This window comes from Scomber japonicus, chromosome 3, assembly GCF_027409825.1.
Source record: "Scomber japonicus isolate fScoJap1 chromosome 3, fScoJap1.pri, whole genome shotgun sequence".
NCBI lineage: Eukaryota > Metazoa > Chordata > Actinopteri > Scombriformes > Scombridae > Scomber > Scomber japonicus.
The window spans coordinates 28,503,532-28,523,229 of record NC_070580.1 but is presented as its reverse complement, the minus strand read 5'-3'; the positions used below and the strand labels follow the sequence as shown (position 1 = coordinate 28,523,229).

Sequence of the window (19,698 nt, the reverse complement as noted above, 5' to 3'; positions counted from 1 at the left end):
GCACCAGTGTTTGGTTGGCATTGAGGGAATATTCAGTGCTTTTCCTCACTTTGCCTGTTAATCTTTCCTCCAGCAAGAAAAAGTGGTTTAAGAGGCTTTTGGCTCAGCAGTCTCTCAGGCTGATATTGATGGGCCTCAGACTACTTATTTGCATGCATGGGGAGGGGAGCAAAAGTGACCTCCGAGGACCTTGGATTTTATTTGTCTCCGTTTGTAAACTTAAACTCATGAGATTGGCCAGTGCAACACATGATTTCTGATATATATTCAACATACAGGCAAAATAACTGAATCATGCATAATTCCCCTGTCAAAAACGCCAACCAAGCTTTAAATTCTATTTTTATTTCACTGTCAGAGTGAATTTGCCTGTATCACATCAAATCTATCTTATTGAAAATTTGCCTAAGAGGATATTGTGACACCGTCTATCTTTAGACCCTTGGTTCAGATAAGGGAAAAAACTAAAAAAACAAACTACTACTACTATAAATGAATGAAAATCAAAGAAATTAAAAGAAAAGAAAGACATATAAGTAATATTGCTGATGTTCTCTCTTTCACTTGGCTGCAAAAGTAACAAAGTACAAAGTAACAAGAAAATGCAACCCTATCAATACCTACACACTTCATAAATGGTTTTGAAAAACATAAATTTGATGAAGATATCGTCCATATAGCTAATCTCATTAATGGTTTAGTGTTTTCTCTTTTAATTTCATCATGTACTTAAGAGAAATGGGCTTAATATTCATTACCAATTCCCTACTGGGGGACATGTTGCAATTAAATCACATTGCAGTGATTTTCCTTTACAACATCCTCACAGTTTAGTTTTAATTCTATTTTTAGACGTTTTATTGCTTTGGATGAATTATATAATCATAAATCGGGTGCTGTGTCACACTCTACAAATGAAAGTGTGGATGATCAAGCATGTAGACTGAGGTGAAACGTCCTCTGGTTTTTCACTTTCTTCCACTGGAGGACACTGTGGTGTTGGTATCTGACTAACCAACACAAGATCGGTCTCTTTTATAGGTAGTGGCTTTTAAAATTGATTGCAGAAATGAAAAACACAAAAGTAATGTGAGTGGTCTGATTAGGGGAATCTAAACATAGTATCAGTAATTAGAAAAAAGTATTAAATAGTGACATTGAGAAATGGTTTTAATCTTTTTTTGAGTATAAACATTAGGCTGATATATATTACTGCACCATTAACACCATTTTCTCTGTCTACTGGCTGTAGCCTGTAAATGAATCCTAACACAGCTTCCTCTGTGTTATCCTGTCTGTTTGACACTCAGTGACAGAAGCAGTCATCTGAATTGATCTCAAGTAATTGGAAGCTGAGGTAAGAGAAGTCTAGACTCAGTGGACCATGTAAAACAGACCCTAACCATTAACTGTTTGCAAGTATAAGAACACAAACAACCTGACTACTTCAAGAGAGAGATCCAAGGGGGGGTCCAATTCAGACCTTCTTAGCTCTGACTGTTCTCAGGTAAGAGTTGCTTATGAAATAGCAGATATCACATAACATTCAGAAGGGCATTACAGCTAATACAAAACAATGCTTTTGTTTTTTATTTGATTGATACATTTTTCTTGTGCTGCTTTCTATTCCTGCAGAAATGCCATCTGAGGAGTTTGTCCGTGGGATGCTCTATCTCTCCCTCACTGTTGTGGGAGTCCCAGGTAACATGGCTGTCATTCTGGCATTCCTCCTCTTGCTCTATAACGAGAACCAGCTCCTCCCAGCTGATGCCATAGTGCTGCACCTGGCCTGTGCCAACCTGCTGGTGGTGGGTGTACGCTGTTTGCTGGAGACCCTGGCTTCTTTCCACCTGGCCAACATCTTTGGAGACACTGGCTGCAAAGCTGTGATCTTTGTCTACCGAACATCACGTTCCCTCTCTATTTGGCTCACCTTTGTCCTGAGCGCCTACCAGTGCCTGAGCATTGCCCCTCCTGGATCACACTGGGCGTCTGGCCGTGCCTTGTTAGCCCGCTATTTGGGCTTTGTGTTCCTCTTCCTCTGGGTCCTCAACACCTGCATGAGCTCAGCAGCCATACTCTTCTCCTTTAGCACCCAGAATGACTCCAGCCTAACGAATCATGGCATCAATGTACAATTTTGCTACGTGTACTTCCCTTCTAAGTTGTCCAAAGAAGCCAACGGGGCAGCCCAGGTGGGCAGAGACGTTGTACCCATGGCTCTCATGACCCTAGCCAGTCTGATCATCCTGGTCTTTCTTTACAAGCACAGCCAGCAGGTGAAGGGACTCCGCAGAAGCAGTGGTGGCAGTGGTGGGGCTGAGCAACGAGCTGCAAAAGCAGTGGTAGCGCTTGTTACTTTGTATGTGGTTCTCTACGGGGTAGATAATGGGCTTTGGGTGTACACTCTCACTGTGAGAGAGACCATGAGGTCCTCACTGATCTCTGACCTGCGTATATTCTTCTCCTCACTCTATGCGGCACTAAGCCCTGTGGTTATCATTGCATCAAACAGGAAGGTGAATGTCAGATTGAGGTGTGTAGCGCAGGAGAAGCCTGTTCAGGAAAAAGCGACAAGTGTCTCGACTATGTGAAGCCTGCTGGGATTGTTGATTACTTGCAGGGCATCAAGGGCAAGATGAGATGATGAGGACTGAATTTTTCTTAAGTTTGGGTCATGCATGGGTCATTCTGTCTTTGTATATATTGGATGAATTATGTTCTGTGATAGGAATGGCGAGAGACTCTTCTTGCAACTGCAGTGGCTTTAATGTATTCTAAAGATAACATGTTCTACATTGCTTTTTCCCTTTGTATGTTATAAAATATCTTGTTTTATGAGACATTTCAAATATGTTGTAGAATAACAGCTGTAGCTTTGGATGAGACGGTGTACATGTGTGCAGGGGATACCTATCTAACTGTCTATAATCAAAGAGAGAAACTGTCATAAAAGCTCAGTTGCTAAAGACTAGTCTCAATGAAACTCTGCTGATCTGGCACTATGTTGCTTTGTTTGTTTATTCATTGTATTCCCTCCATTTTAATTGGTTGGAAGAATTATACCTGGGTGACTCAGAGCTCAATGTAGCTGTCAAATGACTTCCAGCTGCCCATTTAGCTATAATTAAGGCATTGAATAGAACCTGGGAAATGTCTTGTGCTAATGAGGCAGGTTAATTGTCCCACAGTGAATTGGTTAAAACCTGATGGAAAAACTATATTCTTTAGACAAAAAAAGAAGAAGTACAAGGTGTTCATTATCAACACTAAATTACTTTTGTACAAAAGCCAATGTGATGCTGACAATTTATGTCTGAGTTTTACTGTTGCACATATAAGGAGGAGACTTTAGGGACACAAAGCTATGTCTTGGCAGAAGCCCTGAGAGTTTGCTGTGAATGTGGCAACATGGGAATTTAGGAGTCATTATGTAATTGCCATGTCTGCGAGAAGCAAGGGCAGAGAGACAGGGTGAGGACATAACAACCTCTGTGAGTGACAGTCCAAAAGATATAAAGTGGGGCTGCCAGCACTCTGTGATCCTGCAATAACTCTAAAGTGCAATCAGTGCGGTGCTATTCAACAGCTGTCGCAATGCAGGTAAGGAGGAGTCCTCTTTCTATGCTTGTGCAGAACTGTTCACCATTCACCACTAGGTTGACATCAAAAAGGATATTAAAAAGCCATGCAAAAACTTTTAACAGAGCAATATTCATCTTTATTGCAAAAGTTTCAACCATTAAAAACCCTCTATAATGTGATTGTATTTCTTGCAAAGCTCTCTCCAGATGACAAATTCCATGTGTCTTACTCTTCAAACCACTGAAATCTGATTGACACTTTACACAGACTCCGGTGGAATGAAGGATAGAATACATGGATGGTTTCATTAAGCGGAGAGCGTGCTGGCGCCTCTGGTGAAGAATCACTAGGAATGAAGCAGTTGACACGGCTGATTCCCTTCAATGCTTCCAGTGATGCCACTCTTTCTTTTTCTGTTGGAAAGAAGTGGCAGATTAGTTAAAAGGAGCAAATACGTGAAAAACAGGTTCCATGCGTACACATGTTCACATCTCTTTCTGTATGTGCACGGGTGAGTGCGTGTGAAGGGTGTGCCAGGCAGGCCTCTCCCTGCACAAGACAGGACCTGTTTTCACTGTTTTCCATCCTTCTGGAGTCTTTTGAGCCCACTGAAAGCAGGTTGTTAAACACGTAGACACCAAGCACACATAAATGTAACCATCTATTACTGCCTCACTCGCCTGTCTCCAACAACCTTCAGCTAATACATTTCCCCTCCAAAAGTATTCAGCATATAAAACAGAACTTGAATAGCCTGATAAATGTGCATTATCATCATCTGTTCAATCAACAACCTTAACTTACCTGGCTTACAAGGCAAAATGTATTAAATGCACAAGCTTTCTGGAAAAATAACACAAAAAGCACCAGTAACTGCTATTTACCAAAGAAATCAACCAAAATGAAAGAAGCTAACATTTCTGTTTCTTTGTCTGCAGTTAGACAGTTTTTACAATACAAACCTGCACAAAAACCACACAAACAAAAAAGCTGTCGAGTTGTCTAGAGTGGTTGGTTAAAAGAAGGGTTGCAGTAAATCCCGCCAGTCGATCCTTCCCTGCTGTGCCTGATGTCAATCTGTTTACCTGCACCTGGTAGAGGCATTTTTGTCCCTCGTTTCCACCAATGGCGATGCAGCAACAGGTTTAAACCTCGCCCCCTTTCCGCCTCAAAGCCAGTCCACACCCAAATATAGCCTTTTTACTCAGGAACTGAGTGTCCGACCAAACCCCTTCTCCTCCCCCACAGAAAGTCTTTTTAAAATTACACAGACATCAAAATCTGAATCTCTACAATCACAGTGTGCAGAATGCAGGAATTTGTGCTGGTTATAATGATGCAGGGGCACGTCGGCAAATCATGTCGTAGAACGTGAAGAAAAGTGGCCACAAGTATGACTCAGCAACACATTATCATCCTCAAATCAGTCCTAAATAATTTCATTATGATGCATGACATCATTTTAACAACCCCATCGACCTTTACCTCTAAGTTTTCATTTATCGGTACCATCAAAATCATCTGTGTTTTTTCCAGTTAGGAAGAGTTCTGACTGACTATAACAACTGGAAACTTTGGGGATTATCACTGCGGTGAAAATGTATCAGTAATAAACACATCCTGCAGTACTTTCAAAACCCAAATTTTATGGAAATGACAGACGTAATAAGCCCTTTTTAACTTTGCTGATACCGTCTTTGCCTTTCCTTCAAAGGGATGTGTGTGTGTTTTTTTAGGCATGTTGTTTAGAGGATTTATTCCCTGTGTGAGTGAGGCAGCTGATGGAGAATGTCATAGAAAAACTGTAGCCTACTTTAATGTAAATCAACTAATTTATTTATTTATTTGTTTTAAAGCATGACTGATTGTAAAGAGGGAAAAAAAGCAGTTTTATTTCATCGTAGTGCCCATTTCGTATTCTTCTGGGCATACATTAAAAAACCTGCTTGAACTTCTACCTCAGAATATCTGCTGAGAGTTGACCCATGCTTAGTACAATTTTTATTAGATTTTTGCACTCTTAAGTTACAGAGCTGTATGTGTGTCACCCATTTCCTTGCATCCACCCAGTTTAACTGATTCCCTCAGACACACACAGTCACGTCTCAACTTGTCTGGAATGCTGCACAGCACAAAAGCAAGCAGCTCTGGAGTCAAGATGGTGAGAGGACATTGTACAGAGTTAAGGTGAAAGTTTGGCCTGTCTCTTTCTCGACAAACACAGCAATGAGTCTTGATTTATTGTGATTATCAGCTATTTTGTGCAAAAAGCCTCTGAGATGCCAGATTTTATATCCAATATCGTAAATCTGCAAGTTCTTGGGTTTAATGTTTGACTTTATAGTTCTGACAGCTTTATTTTTACTAGACAATCCAGTGGCAACATAGTAAATGTAATCTACAATCAGAGTGGTTTATTGGAAAGCTACAAAACAAAGCTTCTTTTAATTCAGAATCAAGTGAAAAAACACTCAAAAGAAAGAAAAATACTCCATGGATAAAGCTGGATCAATCAACCATATATCTGCAAATAAGCATGAACAGTGAAACTATGACATAACCACTACAGTATTTATTTAATCCATAACACACATAGATTATACAGGAAGGCTGTATGGCAGATTACGCCTATTTACGGTGTACGAGTTAGGATAAAGACCACAGTGAAGGGGCTAGGGTGGGGTTGTGTGCTCCGAGGCCTCGGGGCAGCAGCTTGCTGCAACTCCACCACTTTCAGGTAAGATATGCGCTGCTGTGCCAAGACTTGAAAGACATTCAAAGATGCATCCAAAGTGTATCACTATGAGGAAATAAAAAAGATGAAGAAAGGCAAGAGTGGAAGAGAAAAGTTTGGGTTGCTGAGTTGGAGAAAACCTATTTAAACAGTCATGAGATTGTCAAATGAACATCTGAGAAATAATTGAATAATAATAATCTTTCAGCAGAAAGGTAGAGTTTCAGCTTGAATTGCCTGAAATAAAAGTTGAGACCTGCCTTGAGTTTTCGCTCAATATGTGGCTTATAATTTATCACTCAAGGGTGAATTAGTTTTTGTTTTATCTTTATTCAGGTAGTCTCACTGAGATCAAGATCTCTTTTTAAATAGAAAGACACATTTCAAGGGAGGAATAAATGTATATCAGGGAGGAATGGGTTTCATTGACATGTCAGTTTGCAGAGATTTATCCTTTGATGAGCCAATCCTGTGTCCCTCAGGGATGCTGATTCATGCTGAATGCTGTGTGAATGCATAAACCCAGCGCTCAGATTTTAATCTCTTTAAATGATTGCGGTTAAAAGGCAGCTAACACGGCGGGGCTCAAACTGGAGGTTTGAGAGTTGAATTAAACTCCAGGAATAATAGTGAAGCTGTATCTGCTGCAACTGCCACTGTGTTATTTATTTATTTATTCATTTAACATTTTTAATTAAAAAAAACCTGAAAACTGAATCAAATGAATTTCACTCGAAAACCCCAGTGACATTCCTGGATCTCAGGCAACACTTTGACATCAAAACCAGGTTTCTACAAAGGCCTGTCACTTACCTGAGAACGGCTCAGATATTTAGCTTGCATCCTATATATGAATAAATATAGATTTTGAATTATATACATGGACTGTCTTTTTAATTTGTGGATGCTATCTCTTCTTACTGTTGCAGATGTAGAAAGTAGATTAAATACCTTAGCCCTTGAGGCAAACATACAACACAAACAATGCATGTGAGAACAGGTTGAAGGAATACTTTTAACATTTTGGGAAGTGCTTATTGATTGATTTTAAGTTTGTATGGTAAATATAAAGCTACCACCAGCAGCTTGTTAACTTAGCTCAGCATGAATACTGTAAACAGGAGGAGACAGTTTGCTGTTTATTTAATCCACATGAAGACCTTAGTGTTAAATAGACATGGTGTGGTTTTGGGAGCGTTTATGTGCCTGACTATTTCTTAGCCACATGCAGTGATTTCCTGAAGTCCTGTCATCACTGTAAGGTCGCCAGGCAACCAGCGGAGACCCTTTTCAACGCCTTGTTCTTAGCTAAACTAACAGACGTTTGGTGGTAAATTCATTTTTATTGTACGGATATTGTATCACTTTTTCCTCAAATGCCTCATTTGACAGCAAATAAGAATATATCCCAAAATGTCAAGCTGTGGCTTTATAATGTCAAACATCTGCAGTGTTATTTTCTGAAATGCTGTATATTTAAGTATTAGTATTTCCAACACTCACTGATGGAATTGGCCAGAATTGGTTGTAAATCAACCAGCAGATCCGACAAAAGACATTAAATATGTATGTAACTTGCTCTGTCTTACACTGTAGCAGTAGTCAGGATCCTGCCCTTTATCTTTCCTATCTTTTCACCTGAATGCCACAAAGGTGGAATTTTCCACAAGCCACTTCCCCGAGTTCACTGGAATGCAGACAAGATGGAGCAAGTCTGCAGAGGACTGCATCATGGCAGTAACAGTATGTTGAGATGCTTAGCTTGTGCACATCATGTCCATCTCCTTAATTCTCCCTTCAGGGGGCAAGTTATTACTCAAAGTATGACTCTATCCTGTGGTGTAACTGGCTATTGCAGTTGATTGTCATGAGGATTATGCAAAGGGCCAGTTTATCACCACTGATTTCAAGAGTCTGTATTCTCTGATTTGGCTCTGTAACCACTTCATATAGTCAGAATGTTGTTATCTTTTATTTTGCTGTAAGTAGTTTGATGCCTCTGATAATTTCAATGCATCATTCAATAAGTTCAATATGTTTGTCCACCTAAGTAACTCCCCCAAAGCCCTAAAACCAACCGGATGCTTTGACACAACTCTAAATTTAAAGCTGTTGGAGACATTTACGACTGCTCTATTAAACAGCCATAGATTGCTATCTGCGCCTCAGAGCAACAGACCTTGTTAAGTTATACAACGTGGGCATGTGCTGACATAACTGCCACACATATCTCATCTTGCTATTACCACCTTTCACACAGGTGATGGAAGTTCATAATAACTTGTGTGGAGAAAATTATGAGAACACTGTGCATCTTTGGAGTGAAACTTATACTCGTCTTTGACAGATTGTAACAGGACGATGTCTGAGAGTCCAAATCTATGTATGCCATATATACATTCAGAGACCACTCAGATGAATCACACAGTCCTTCACTGTTAATGGGATATATGAAAGATGACAAATTGCCTTGAGTGGGGAGTTGTTGACATGCGAGTGTGAGGATAAGGAGCGTTACTTCAACAAACTATGAAAAATTGAGTCTCCTTGTGCTTTTTCAGAACAAGTGGTGTCACTCCACCCACTTAAAGCTGAATAATAGATCTGATGGATCCTCTGTGTATCATACAGCTGCTGTCAGAGTAATTACAAAAGACATGAGTAGAGCTCTCACGCGGCCGTATCAGAGTTTATACGAGTCAAGCTTATTACACTGACTCTTAGACTGAGACGATTTTACTTTCCACGGTCTGCTGAGATGGACCACCTCACGAATTAAAGACACACTCGATGGTTTTGATATAGCTGCTTCATTGTGCCCCTTAACCCTCTAATGTCCACAGAGCTCACTTTCAAGTTTTGTGGCAACTTTTAAAACATTAATCATGTGCTGAGAAGAGGACATTTTAAGAGTGGGAGGACTGTTCTGTGCTACAACAAAATCAGGCTTTACATCTTTAGGTTTTTGAAAATGGGAGGGGGAGAGAGTGCCACCTGTTGATTCATTATGTTATTACAATTATGGGGCAACTTGCATGAAACATTGTTGAAAAGATGGAATCTGAATATGGATGAAATCAATATGATATTACAACTTTTTGCAAAATATGCAGAATAAATACAGGTAAAATAGCTGATGTTGACAGTGTTGCACTGTTATGCTAAATATGAGACAAGCATCTTTTAAAGCAGAAAACATTGTGGGTTTTTAAATATAACTTGATTGAATTTGCTGATTTGGAAAGAACCAAATAAATCCTACACATCCCTTTTACTCATTTAAGACATTTAAGTCCTAAGCACCTTCATTTGGTAAAATAAACAGCACTGATAGAATATCTATAAACATAGCCCAAGACAAAAAGTCCTACTGATCATAATGACAGTAATTTGTACTTGGATGCACCGATCTGATACGCTTCATTGGTATTGGCTCCAATACTGAACTTATTTTTATGACTAGGTGTTAATCATGAGGTGACTGATGCACATTAAATACAGCTTCTTTGTCTGTGTCGCTATAAAAATTAAATGTCTCTTTTATCAGTTGCATTTCACCGACAATTATCTCATACCTTACACAAAAGAATTTGATGCAGTTGATGTATCGCTATTGAAAGAGAAAAGGTTGGATTGGTGCATCCCTAATTTGTATGGATGTCAGAGAGATGCTGCCTGTGCTCACTGATTGGCTCTTTTCCCTCCAGGCAATGTTTATGATACTAGCTCTGTCTGTCTGTACGAGTTCTACCTGATGAGGGTCTGAAGACTTTGACATCATTAATAAAGTGAGAGCAAGAGGTCAACGATGTGCAGGAGGCAACATAGACTTTCTGGTATCAAATAACTTTAAAGACAAAACTAGTAATACATTTAAATAGACACTAATCCTGGCAGAGCTGGTTTCAGGGACTATGTACCTTTTATAAGGAATGAACTGCAAACTGCTCTCAAATTAGATTCTTTCATTTGCCTCATTATCTGATGTTTTTATGACTCTTGAACTGTTTTTTCCCCCAGTACTGCTGAAAGAACACCAGTTATGTTTTGGTACTTTGATTTAATAATATAATAATAGAGGTTTTTGAACAGGGTTTTGTGCATTGCTCTTTTAGATGATTGGGCCACAGGATGACGTGATAAGGAAGGATCAGGACCAGGTTGATATTGTACTTTAATGGTGCCACTTTACAAGCTAATCTGCAAGTCACTAATTAACCAAAATCTGGAGGTCTACAACCTTGAGGCAGTCACCCACTGCGGTGTTTAGTGGGTAATCTGCCCTCAGTATGTCATATTATGTGTATCTGTGTTGAGTTTGGGTCAATTTTGGTAATTTATGTACTTTTGCCTAACTCAATCAAGTCAATATTCTGGATATCCAGCTCAGATTTTATAAAATAAGATCCCATTTTGCATTTGGTTTACTAAGAAGAGCCTAAAAGTTTGAGGAACTCATTTAATGTGGCCCTACTTATGGAAATTAAACTTTTTCTTGTTTCAAAGTTTCTTTTTTTTATGATACTTTGACATTCAGTTTCACACTTATTAAGATCACGACTGGACTTTGCTTTAATTGGTCTCCCTCATCAAAATAAACCCTAAAATACTTCCAGTCACACAATTATAGCTTGCAGCCTCGTCACTGACACCCTTCAGTAAGACTGGAGGGATAATGTTTCTAAGAGAAAAAGACAAAAAAACCTAGTCATGTCATATCAACCACTTAAGAATCTTATATTAAAGATTGTGGTGAACATCAGATTTTTTCTACAAACCTGCAAACTGAACATTTACATTATTATGTCTCACTGTGTTATTATGTTGACACCATATACAGTATGTCCTTGGGTTTGTGAAAGGCGCTATATAAATCACACCTAGTATTAATATTATTATTATTAACTAGTGTACACAGCTGTCCATGACTTATCCGAAGAAAAGAAGGAAACCGGCTGCAGAAGATTAATTAAAGTAAAGATAATGGCAGCTAACCAACAGTGTGCAGTACATGTATAGTGTGTTTGACTGTTTAAAAGACGCATATAAATAAAATCCTGGTTTAAGAAAGACACATTGCTATCTGTCTTGGATTATGAACAAATGTTTACAGTGTATTAATGTTTGACATCTATGTTCCTGGACACATCTGTAAAACCAATCCATTTCAAATGTAAGCAAATGGACACATGTAAGAAGGCCATTGAAGTGCATGCAGTTTCATGATAATTAAGACATTTTGGGTAAGTATAGCTGAGGACATTAAATCTCTAGTGTCACAGGTTTTGTAGGGTTTTCAATGGACTGAATAATGTATTGACTCATTTGTCTGGAGAAGCACCACAGTAAGCCAGCCAATCAATGGCACAGCAGCAGATCTTTAAAGAACTGCCTGTGTGTTTTTTTCTTCTTCCTTCAATGCAGTCTTCTTAATCGTAGCATTAGAAAACGGTTTTGATAGTAATTTATGAATTCATGTCCTGGTGGGGAGCTGACGAACTGGCAGGTGCTCATCATTAACAGTGTCTCATTCCTAAAAACGAATAAACAAACACCTGTTTGAAAACAAAGAAATGCTTTTGTCAAATCATGTTTTTTATGTGCGCTGCAGGGAGCATCAATCAAACAGGTATTTGTTTATTCGTTTTAAGAATAGCTTTCATCTGTTCTTGCAGATTAATTCTATTGTATATCTGCAGGATATATCTGCTACTACATTATTAGTAGCCTGTTTATTTGTTAGTACAGGTTAGAATCAGAAGAATTGAAACAATATAAAGTTTTCCATCCCTCTTCTACAACATAGCAAAACATCAGGAAAACTAAATATATAATGCAACTTTCTCTGAGGTAAAGAACACACAATCTTTTGGCGTGATAAATCTCAGATGAGGAAAGGGAGAAGATGTTTTTTCTATTGCAATGTGAAATAATAATAATAATGAAATATGAAACTTTCTTTATCTGATAAAATAGCTAAACAGACCCACACAGCAGTCCTTGAACAAAATGATAACATCAGTATGCACATATGCTCACAGAGACATGCTAATGTTTTGCAGGTATACTGTTAACCAAGGTCACGATCTTAGTTTAGTGTGTTATCATACTAACATTTTCTAATCAATACATATAGCAGTATAGCTGAGACTGATTGGAGCATCTTTAGTGTTGCAGGTTTTTGATAAAATATGGAACTGACATTTTGACCTCGTGGTGGTACTCAGTAAGAAGTTATGTGATGAACAAAGCGATGTCAGTAAATTTAATGGAATTTCATCCACTCAAATTTTGTTTTGTTGAGATATTTCAGTCCAGCCGGGGTTGCTAATAAACTTTTCTATTTGAAACCGACTGACATTTAAAAAGTTGCCTGACCTTGCAGAAGTACTCAAAATACTCATTCTCCTGTGTTTTTATGGGTTCTCGACTATTCTCGATATTGATGCAGGGACCTTGGCTTCTTGCAGTTTCAGTGTATCTATAAGAAGGATATGTTGCATGGGTTAATATCAAAATATCTGAACTATTCCTTTAATACTGTACAACCACACCAAATACCAATTTATTTTAAATGGGCCACTATTTCATTTTTTTGACACATTTCAGCTTTGTGCCTTCACTTTAATTCTGTTGACAACATACAGATCTATCCTTGGGAGCTGAGACAAGTGAAGATTAGTTTAGAGAGGAGAAGATGATGAAAAAAATTATGAATATATAACCCGTCCATCTCGCTCTGTTTAAATCAATAAACAGCAATAATTGTGTGCAGGTTTGTCATAACAGATAATTACAGAGAAGTGATCTTTGTCTTTGATTATTATTTAAAATGACGTGTATCTAGCAGCTGTGCAACAACAATAACATCAAAATTCAACCTCTACTGTATATGTGCCCTCCACCACCGACCTCCCATCAGCATCTAATACACACAGACACACACACATCCACATCTGGCCCATTTTGTGGATGGTGTGAGATGCTCTTTCCTCACGTTCTCCGCCTTACCTCTAACCCCCTATGGTCCTTCAAGATATTCTCATTAACAGTAGAGGGCATTGGACACATCACCTCATCACCTCCCCACAGGATCGAGGCTCTCCACCTGACCTTGGAAAATGTCCAAGCCAGCAGCACATCGGGCCTCAGGAGGAGAAAGAGGTTTAGGTTATGAGCTGAAGGTCAGCGCATCGCAGCCTCACTGCATGCTGACGAGCTCTGCTGCAGCTTTCGAGACAGGATGAGTTTTCTCTAGTTTGTCTCTTTCTATCTTTAACGAAAAAAGTAACGTCTGATGAATCCCCCTGACGCTCTGATGGGTCACATTTTTTGTATTCAAATCTTCAGAGTAATTCTCAGGCTCGTGCTTCAGCCCAGGTTTATAATTTATGGACTGCTTATGAGATATCATACAAAATCTAAAGTGACATTGAGTGCTGTTGCGTTTCCCTCGAGATGCTCTGAAACATGAAAAGGTTTGTAGCTGGCTGTACCGATGAAACTCCATCCGGGAGCTAACGCAGACCTCAGCATGACCACTGTTCGTACTTTTATCTGAAAACACTACCCTGCTCTCTTGAAACACAGAGTAGGCGTAGGCAGAAAAAGAAAAGTCCATTAATAGGGAAGATGGAGTCTAATGCAGAATCGACCAGAGGGCCTAATGATTACTAGCCATTCATTGATCAAGTTCTCCAAGACGGGAACAAAGAACACTTTGAGGGGAATGAACCCTCTGCTTCTACTTCAGAAATCAGTAATACAACCTGTGAGTGTGAGCCTAAGATGTCTGTTGGCTTAAAATGTCCAAACATTTAACAGTTTATATACTTGAAATACCATTCATTTGATGCATTATTTACATTATTTAAAATGTTTCAGACAGTCTGTCAGTTTGGACCAAACTAAAATATCGCTTCTCCAGGATTGGCATCAAATTTTGTTAATTTTGTTATTAAAACAAGTTCAGACCAAAATATCTCATCAACTATGGTTTAATTGCAAAGACTTATGTATATTTGTACAGAGATTTTAATATTAGGGATTCCTTTTTCCTCTAGCACCCTCTTTAGGTCAAAATTTAAAATTATCCAATAATTTTGACCAAATACCTGCTTGACTAAACGTAGGCTGAAGTTTGTGGTTAGAACTAACTAGTAAATGTTAACATGCTAACATGCTAACATGCTAAGAAGTTGAACATTGCAAACATTATACCTGCTAAACATTAGCATGTTAGAATTGCGCTGCTAACATGCCTTTAAACTCTCCTGTTTACTTATATTTTAATATGTTCTTGAAGGTATTAGTGTACGTGCTCGAGGCTGTTTCATTCAATCATAGCACATGCAAACTTATTCATTTTCCTATTTTCGCAGTCTCTCATTGTTTTCTGCCATGTGTCATTGCTCCGACATTAAAAAAAAGGCTTGTGGCTAAAAAGCTAATCTCTAACATTAATGGTTAATCATCCAAGTTTAATGAAACTGCACAAGTGAAATGATTATAGAAAAACTCATTTTCATTAGGCTGCCTTAACTCAGTTTTTCACATGAATGTATAGGTGCAGCACCGGCACAGCAGCTATTGATCTGAACAGGAAACAAGTCCCCTGGATTACTGGGCAGTTCTGGTGTTGACCTAAAATTTGTATCCCAGTGTGCTTAAATGCCAGTGTTTCCATGTTTTTTGACCTCTGGATTTGCTGTTGTCCCTGGAGTCAAATCAAGGTAAAGACGCACCAGGAGGAACTTATTATATATAAGAGTATATATATATATATATATACACACGTTATAAGAGCTATCTTAATAGAAGCCCTCTTAATAATACATCCATGGGAGAAACACATACAGACAGTGGATAGAGACAGTGTATTCTTACCAATATTTTGTACAGATTTAAGGAGATTTCAGGAGACTTGTCAGATATCAACATTAAATTCATATTGATTATGTTGTGGGAAGGAATTTAACGATGTGTGAATGCCAAACAAAACTCATAATACTGCTGATTTTGTACAAAGAAATGGGTCAAAATAAGCTAAGAAAGCATAACGGATTGCAGAAAAGCACAAAAGTGACACCTGCCAAATTTGAATGTACAGTATATTCTCTGGTCTGTCTGCAACGTGTCACATTTGCAATACATTACATCGTTCAGCGTCGGCCCTCCCTGAGAAAAACATGCTGTTCCTTGCTACAGTGCATTATGATTATGAAAGGTTGCAAATGGGCTAATTTGCAGCTTTGACAGCGCCAGCCTCAGCAAAGGCGGGTAGTAATAGGTTTTGAGGTGCCGCTTCAGCGACTGCTGTGATGGGAACGCTGTGGCTGAAAGTAGGCATAGGTCAGGCTTCTCTAGAAACTCTGACAAATTAAAAACAGAAAACCTTTGACATTTATCATGCTAGGAGTCTGCAAAGGTCATTGCCTGCACTTGCTGCTTTCATTTTCCTTCCCCATCCCCTCTGGACATGTTTTGCTGTGATTGCTTATAGCCTGCTAGAGCTGCAGCAAGGGGAATCAGGCACTGTGATTTCAGGGAAATACTCACACGATGACAACATCTCTCACATAAGAAGGAGATATATGGACTACACAAGAAATGTAAACTTATGGAGTCTCTCTCTCTGCTGCTTCTTTCCTCTTTACCCTTATTTATTTACCACACTGGTAATATACCAGTTGTTAATGGGGCTATCATAATGATTAGTTAGCATATCAGTTTCATCAGGATGCTAGTTAGAAGTAAACTGCTGTTGTGTAAACAACCACTGGCGAGTAATAACACACTAAAATTCATTCCTGATTTTCTCGTGATACATCATTCCACACCATAAACACTGAAAACTTGTAATCCCACTGGACCATGACTGTCTCATTTAAATGTTAATATAATTCCCATCATTCATAATTTAATGTGCTCCTTGGCATTTCCGTTCATCTCAGTAATGCTATCTTACGTGACAAGCCAATTTACTGCTGGAGTTGACCAAATTGCTTTAGCATTGTAATGCTAACACCATAATAAATCCTTGACATACAGTCCCTCCTCAGGTAATAAAAAATAATAGAAAGTTATGCACGTTCACCATGAAATCCATTTTCATTGATTTCCCCGGCGTTACACACACCACCAAGATTGTGCCTTTAAGTCGGATGCAGCTGGAGAAACATTGCAACTGAAGAATGTGACAGAGATTGCCCTTTTTGCCCTCTCGTTGTCAGAGGTGGCATTAGTGGGGCTAAAGGCAGTGTGAGAGACGACACAATCGGCGCAAGGAAGACGAATCAGACAGATTATAGCTCTGAAGAGAGAGATAGGAGAGAAAGCAGGGCCTGGCTTAATGCTGGTATGTGTCATTTTGTGTGACCTTTCTGGGAATTACCACTGTGCATGACCCAGAGCGTGTCTGCTTGTAACTGAGACAGTCTGGGGCTTCTGCTGCTGTTTCCACCTCATACTCCCTCTCCAGCTTCACCCATCTTCACTCTGACAGACATCATGGCCCAACTCAGCCTGCTGATGCCTCGCTACCTCCCAATTGACCCAATCATGGCCAATAACTCTGATAATCCCTCTGTTCTCATTAGCTCCCACGCACAACTTAAACTGAAATTTGAATTCTACGGGCTCCTCCTGTGTCTGTAAGGTAGCTTAACCTTTGATAATATGTCGGCACGTCTTAGCAGAGAAAACCTGGGATTAGTCGACTCATGGAAGCTATTGTGGGAGAAAAGCGGCATCAAAAGTTGATCATTGTTTAGGTGGGGGAATATGAATGTAAATTCACCAAGATACAGACAGTTGAAGCTTGAAATCCTGTGATTAAATATGTAATCCTATGTTAATTACGGAATTGCATATGTTTAAATGGTGATCACTCACTGGGATGTACTGTTATTTCAAACCAAGCATATCAAATGTGCTTTACAGGATGATTCTGGTGTTATTCTTTACATGCTATAAAAAGACAAAAGACCATCTCTTAATATTCTCCAACTTCTGTTTCTGTGGCACAAGCACATTTGTTCCCACTGGGGACCAACATCTAATAGACAGGTCTCAAATATATGGTATAATTTATTTAATAAGGGCACTCAGTAATCTCTTAAAGCTCCTGGGCACTGTAGGAGTAAATAGCGCATTTGTTCGGGACTATTTTCAGCTGCGGATTAATACACATTAGTGTTCTAGGCAAGGTTTATTTGTATGCCATCATTTGTACACAAGAGCAATTCAAGGTGCTTTATGTAATGCATTAACACATTAAATACATTTTTTTTAAAAGAGAGAAATTAATAAAGCCAATCAAAAGAATAGAAACCTTTTTTAAATGGAATAGAGAAAGTGGTAGAAAATACTAGGGTTTTACAGCAGCATGAAAGTGTGAGATTGCTTTAACCCGTACAAACTGTTCAGGGTCAAATTCGACCAATTTTTCACATTTGAGAGCTGTATTTCTTTTACCTAGACTTTTCATAATGTGAGTCACAGTACATACAAATGGAAATAAAATGCATCTTTTTAAAGTTTTTGTGCACCTTATATACATTTCTATATATGCAAATATACAAGGGTATACCTGCGTTTATTAGAAAAAATCCAAAATCAGCATTCAATCATGTTGTATTCATCATATTCTATAAAATGTTCTCGTGGACCATAAAACAGTGATTGTAAATCCATCATCTTTCTTTCATAAGATTATTCAAAAATGTATTCATGACTGATGGGGGAGTTTATGAATGTGAATTGGTGTAGAAACTAATTATTACGAGTCAGTATATGAACAGTATGTGAGGGTTAAAATAAACTGTGTGTTCATGGTAATGACCCAGCAGGACAATGTGGCTCATTGTCACGTTTTTAATAGTTTTTGGACAATGATAGAGCTCTATAACACAGGAGAATTATTGTATCATGCTTTGGCCACACAGACAATACTTCACACAATCAGAGTTGGTTTTGGTCTTTATATGAGTTTTGTTGATAGTGAGAAAAATGCAGATGGGTGACAAATTAAAGGAAAAATCTGAATGACATAGAGGAGAAACATATCAAATGCAGATGCTTCTGTGCACCAGGGTTCACTGAATGAGTTTGGTGAGAATGAAAATGATGAGGAATGAAATTCAATGCAAGAGCTTTTACAGTCACCAGATCTCCACACAGTTGAACACCTACTGAAGATTTTGGACCAACGTGTTAAGACAGTACTCTCCACCATAATCTCCACAAGACCAAATGATAAAATATAAACTTTCATCTTCAAATCTGTTTAGTGATGCCTGTGATTGTATCTGATGTTATATGTCCTTTTGTTATGTCTGGCTATGTTTGTTTTCCTTTTTATCTGCTGTACTCAGGCCTCTCCTGCACAAGACATCTTGATCTCAATGAGATTATCTGATTAAATAAAGGTTGTATCTATAAATGAAGGGATATCTTGTAGAGGAATGATGTTCATCCCTCCAGAGACTTGGCAAGGAGCACTGAAGCTATACACTTCAAGTTGTTTTTTCCTTTAATTTGTCCTCCATCTGTACATCACCTTATCTTTGACAATAAAGAAGTTGCGGTCATAAAATATTACAGGGTGTTTTGGATCTCCACACCCACAACAACAGTAGCTGAGTAATGATTATTTAGAAGCAATTGGGAACCAGGGTGGGGTAAGGAATAGGAGGAGGGGGGGCTTGTCTAATAAGATGTCCCATTGAGCAGGACTGCAGCGAAATCAGTTTGAGCTGCAGCCAACGTGTTCACAGGAAGCCATCATCACAAGCAAAAAAAATAAAATCACTCAGCTTGCAAGGAACAAAGTGCACATACTTCAAGGTCCTAATTAAAATAAATTAACCCAAAAGTGAGACAGAGAGGGGGAAAAGACGCAGAGCGAAAGACAAAGAGAGAACACTGTTACAAAGTTAAATTGTCACTTTAGTTGAAATAATGTCTGTAGGCTTCCATCAATCCCCTCCCACAAAAAAAAAAAAATCTTTGAAGTCCATTTTTCTTTCCCTCAACATGTTTTTCCCTGAAGAGGTTTTTTCATAAATTCATGACAGCCTTGTGTCTATGTTTTTCCCCTCCCTTCACATCCCTGTCTGTATTTGATGTTCCTCACAATTCAGCCTTTGGACACTGTATTTTGAGAGACAGATGAGGGGAAATGAATCATTCATCAGACAAGGCCCGGGCTTCAAATTCCAACTGACCTGCTGATCCAGCGGGCGTGATTCTGGTCTGGCTGATCAGATGGTTGATATTGCAGATCTTGCTCTGGGCGGCTGCTGGGCTACGCTTATTAGGGCTTTCAGTGGCGCATGGTGTGTGGGTCATCATCTCTCCCCGTAGTGACTCTGCGTGAC

At 38.9% G+C, this 19,698-nt stretch overlaps 1 protein-coding gene across 1 annotated transcript; it reads left to right on the top strand.

Annotated features, from left to right (window-relative positions):
• The first annotated feature begins 1,637 nt into the window (after nt 1-1,637).
• Nucleotides 1,638-2,594, top strand: LOC128356159 (olfactory receptor class A-like protein 1). Its single transcript, XM_053316611.1, has one exon. The coding sequence runs from the start codon at nt 1,638-1,640 to the stop codon at nt 2,592-2,594; it is 957 nt and encodes a 318-aa protein (XP_053172586.1).
• Nucleotides 2,595-19,698: the final 17,104 nt, after the last annotated feature.

Coding starts and splice junctions, on each gene's coding strand:
- LOC128356159 (XM_053316611.1), top strand. CDS start 1,638: ATGCCATCTGAGGAGTTTGTCCGTGGGATGCTCTATCTCTCCCTCACT.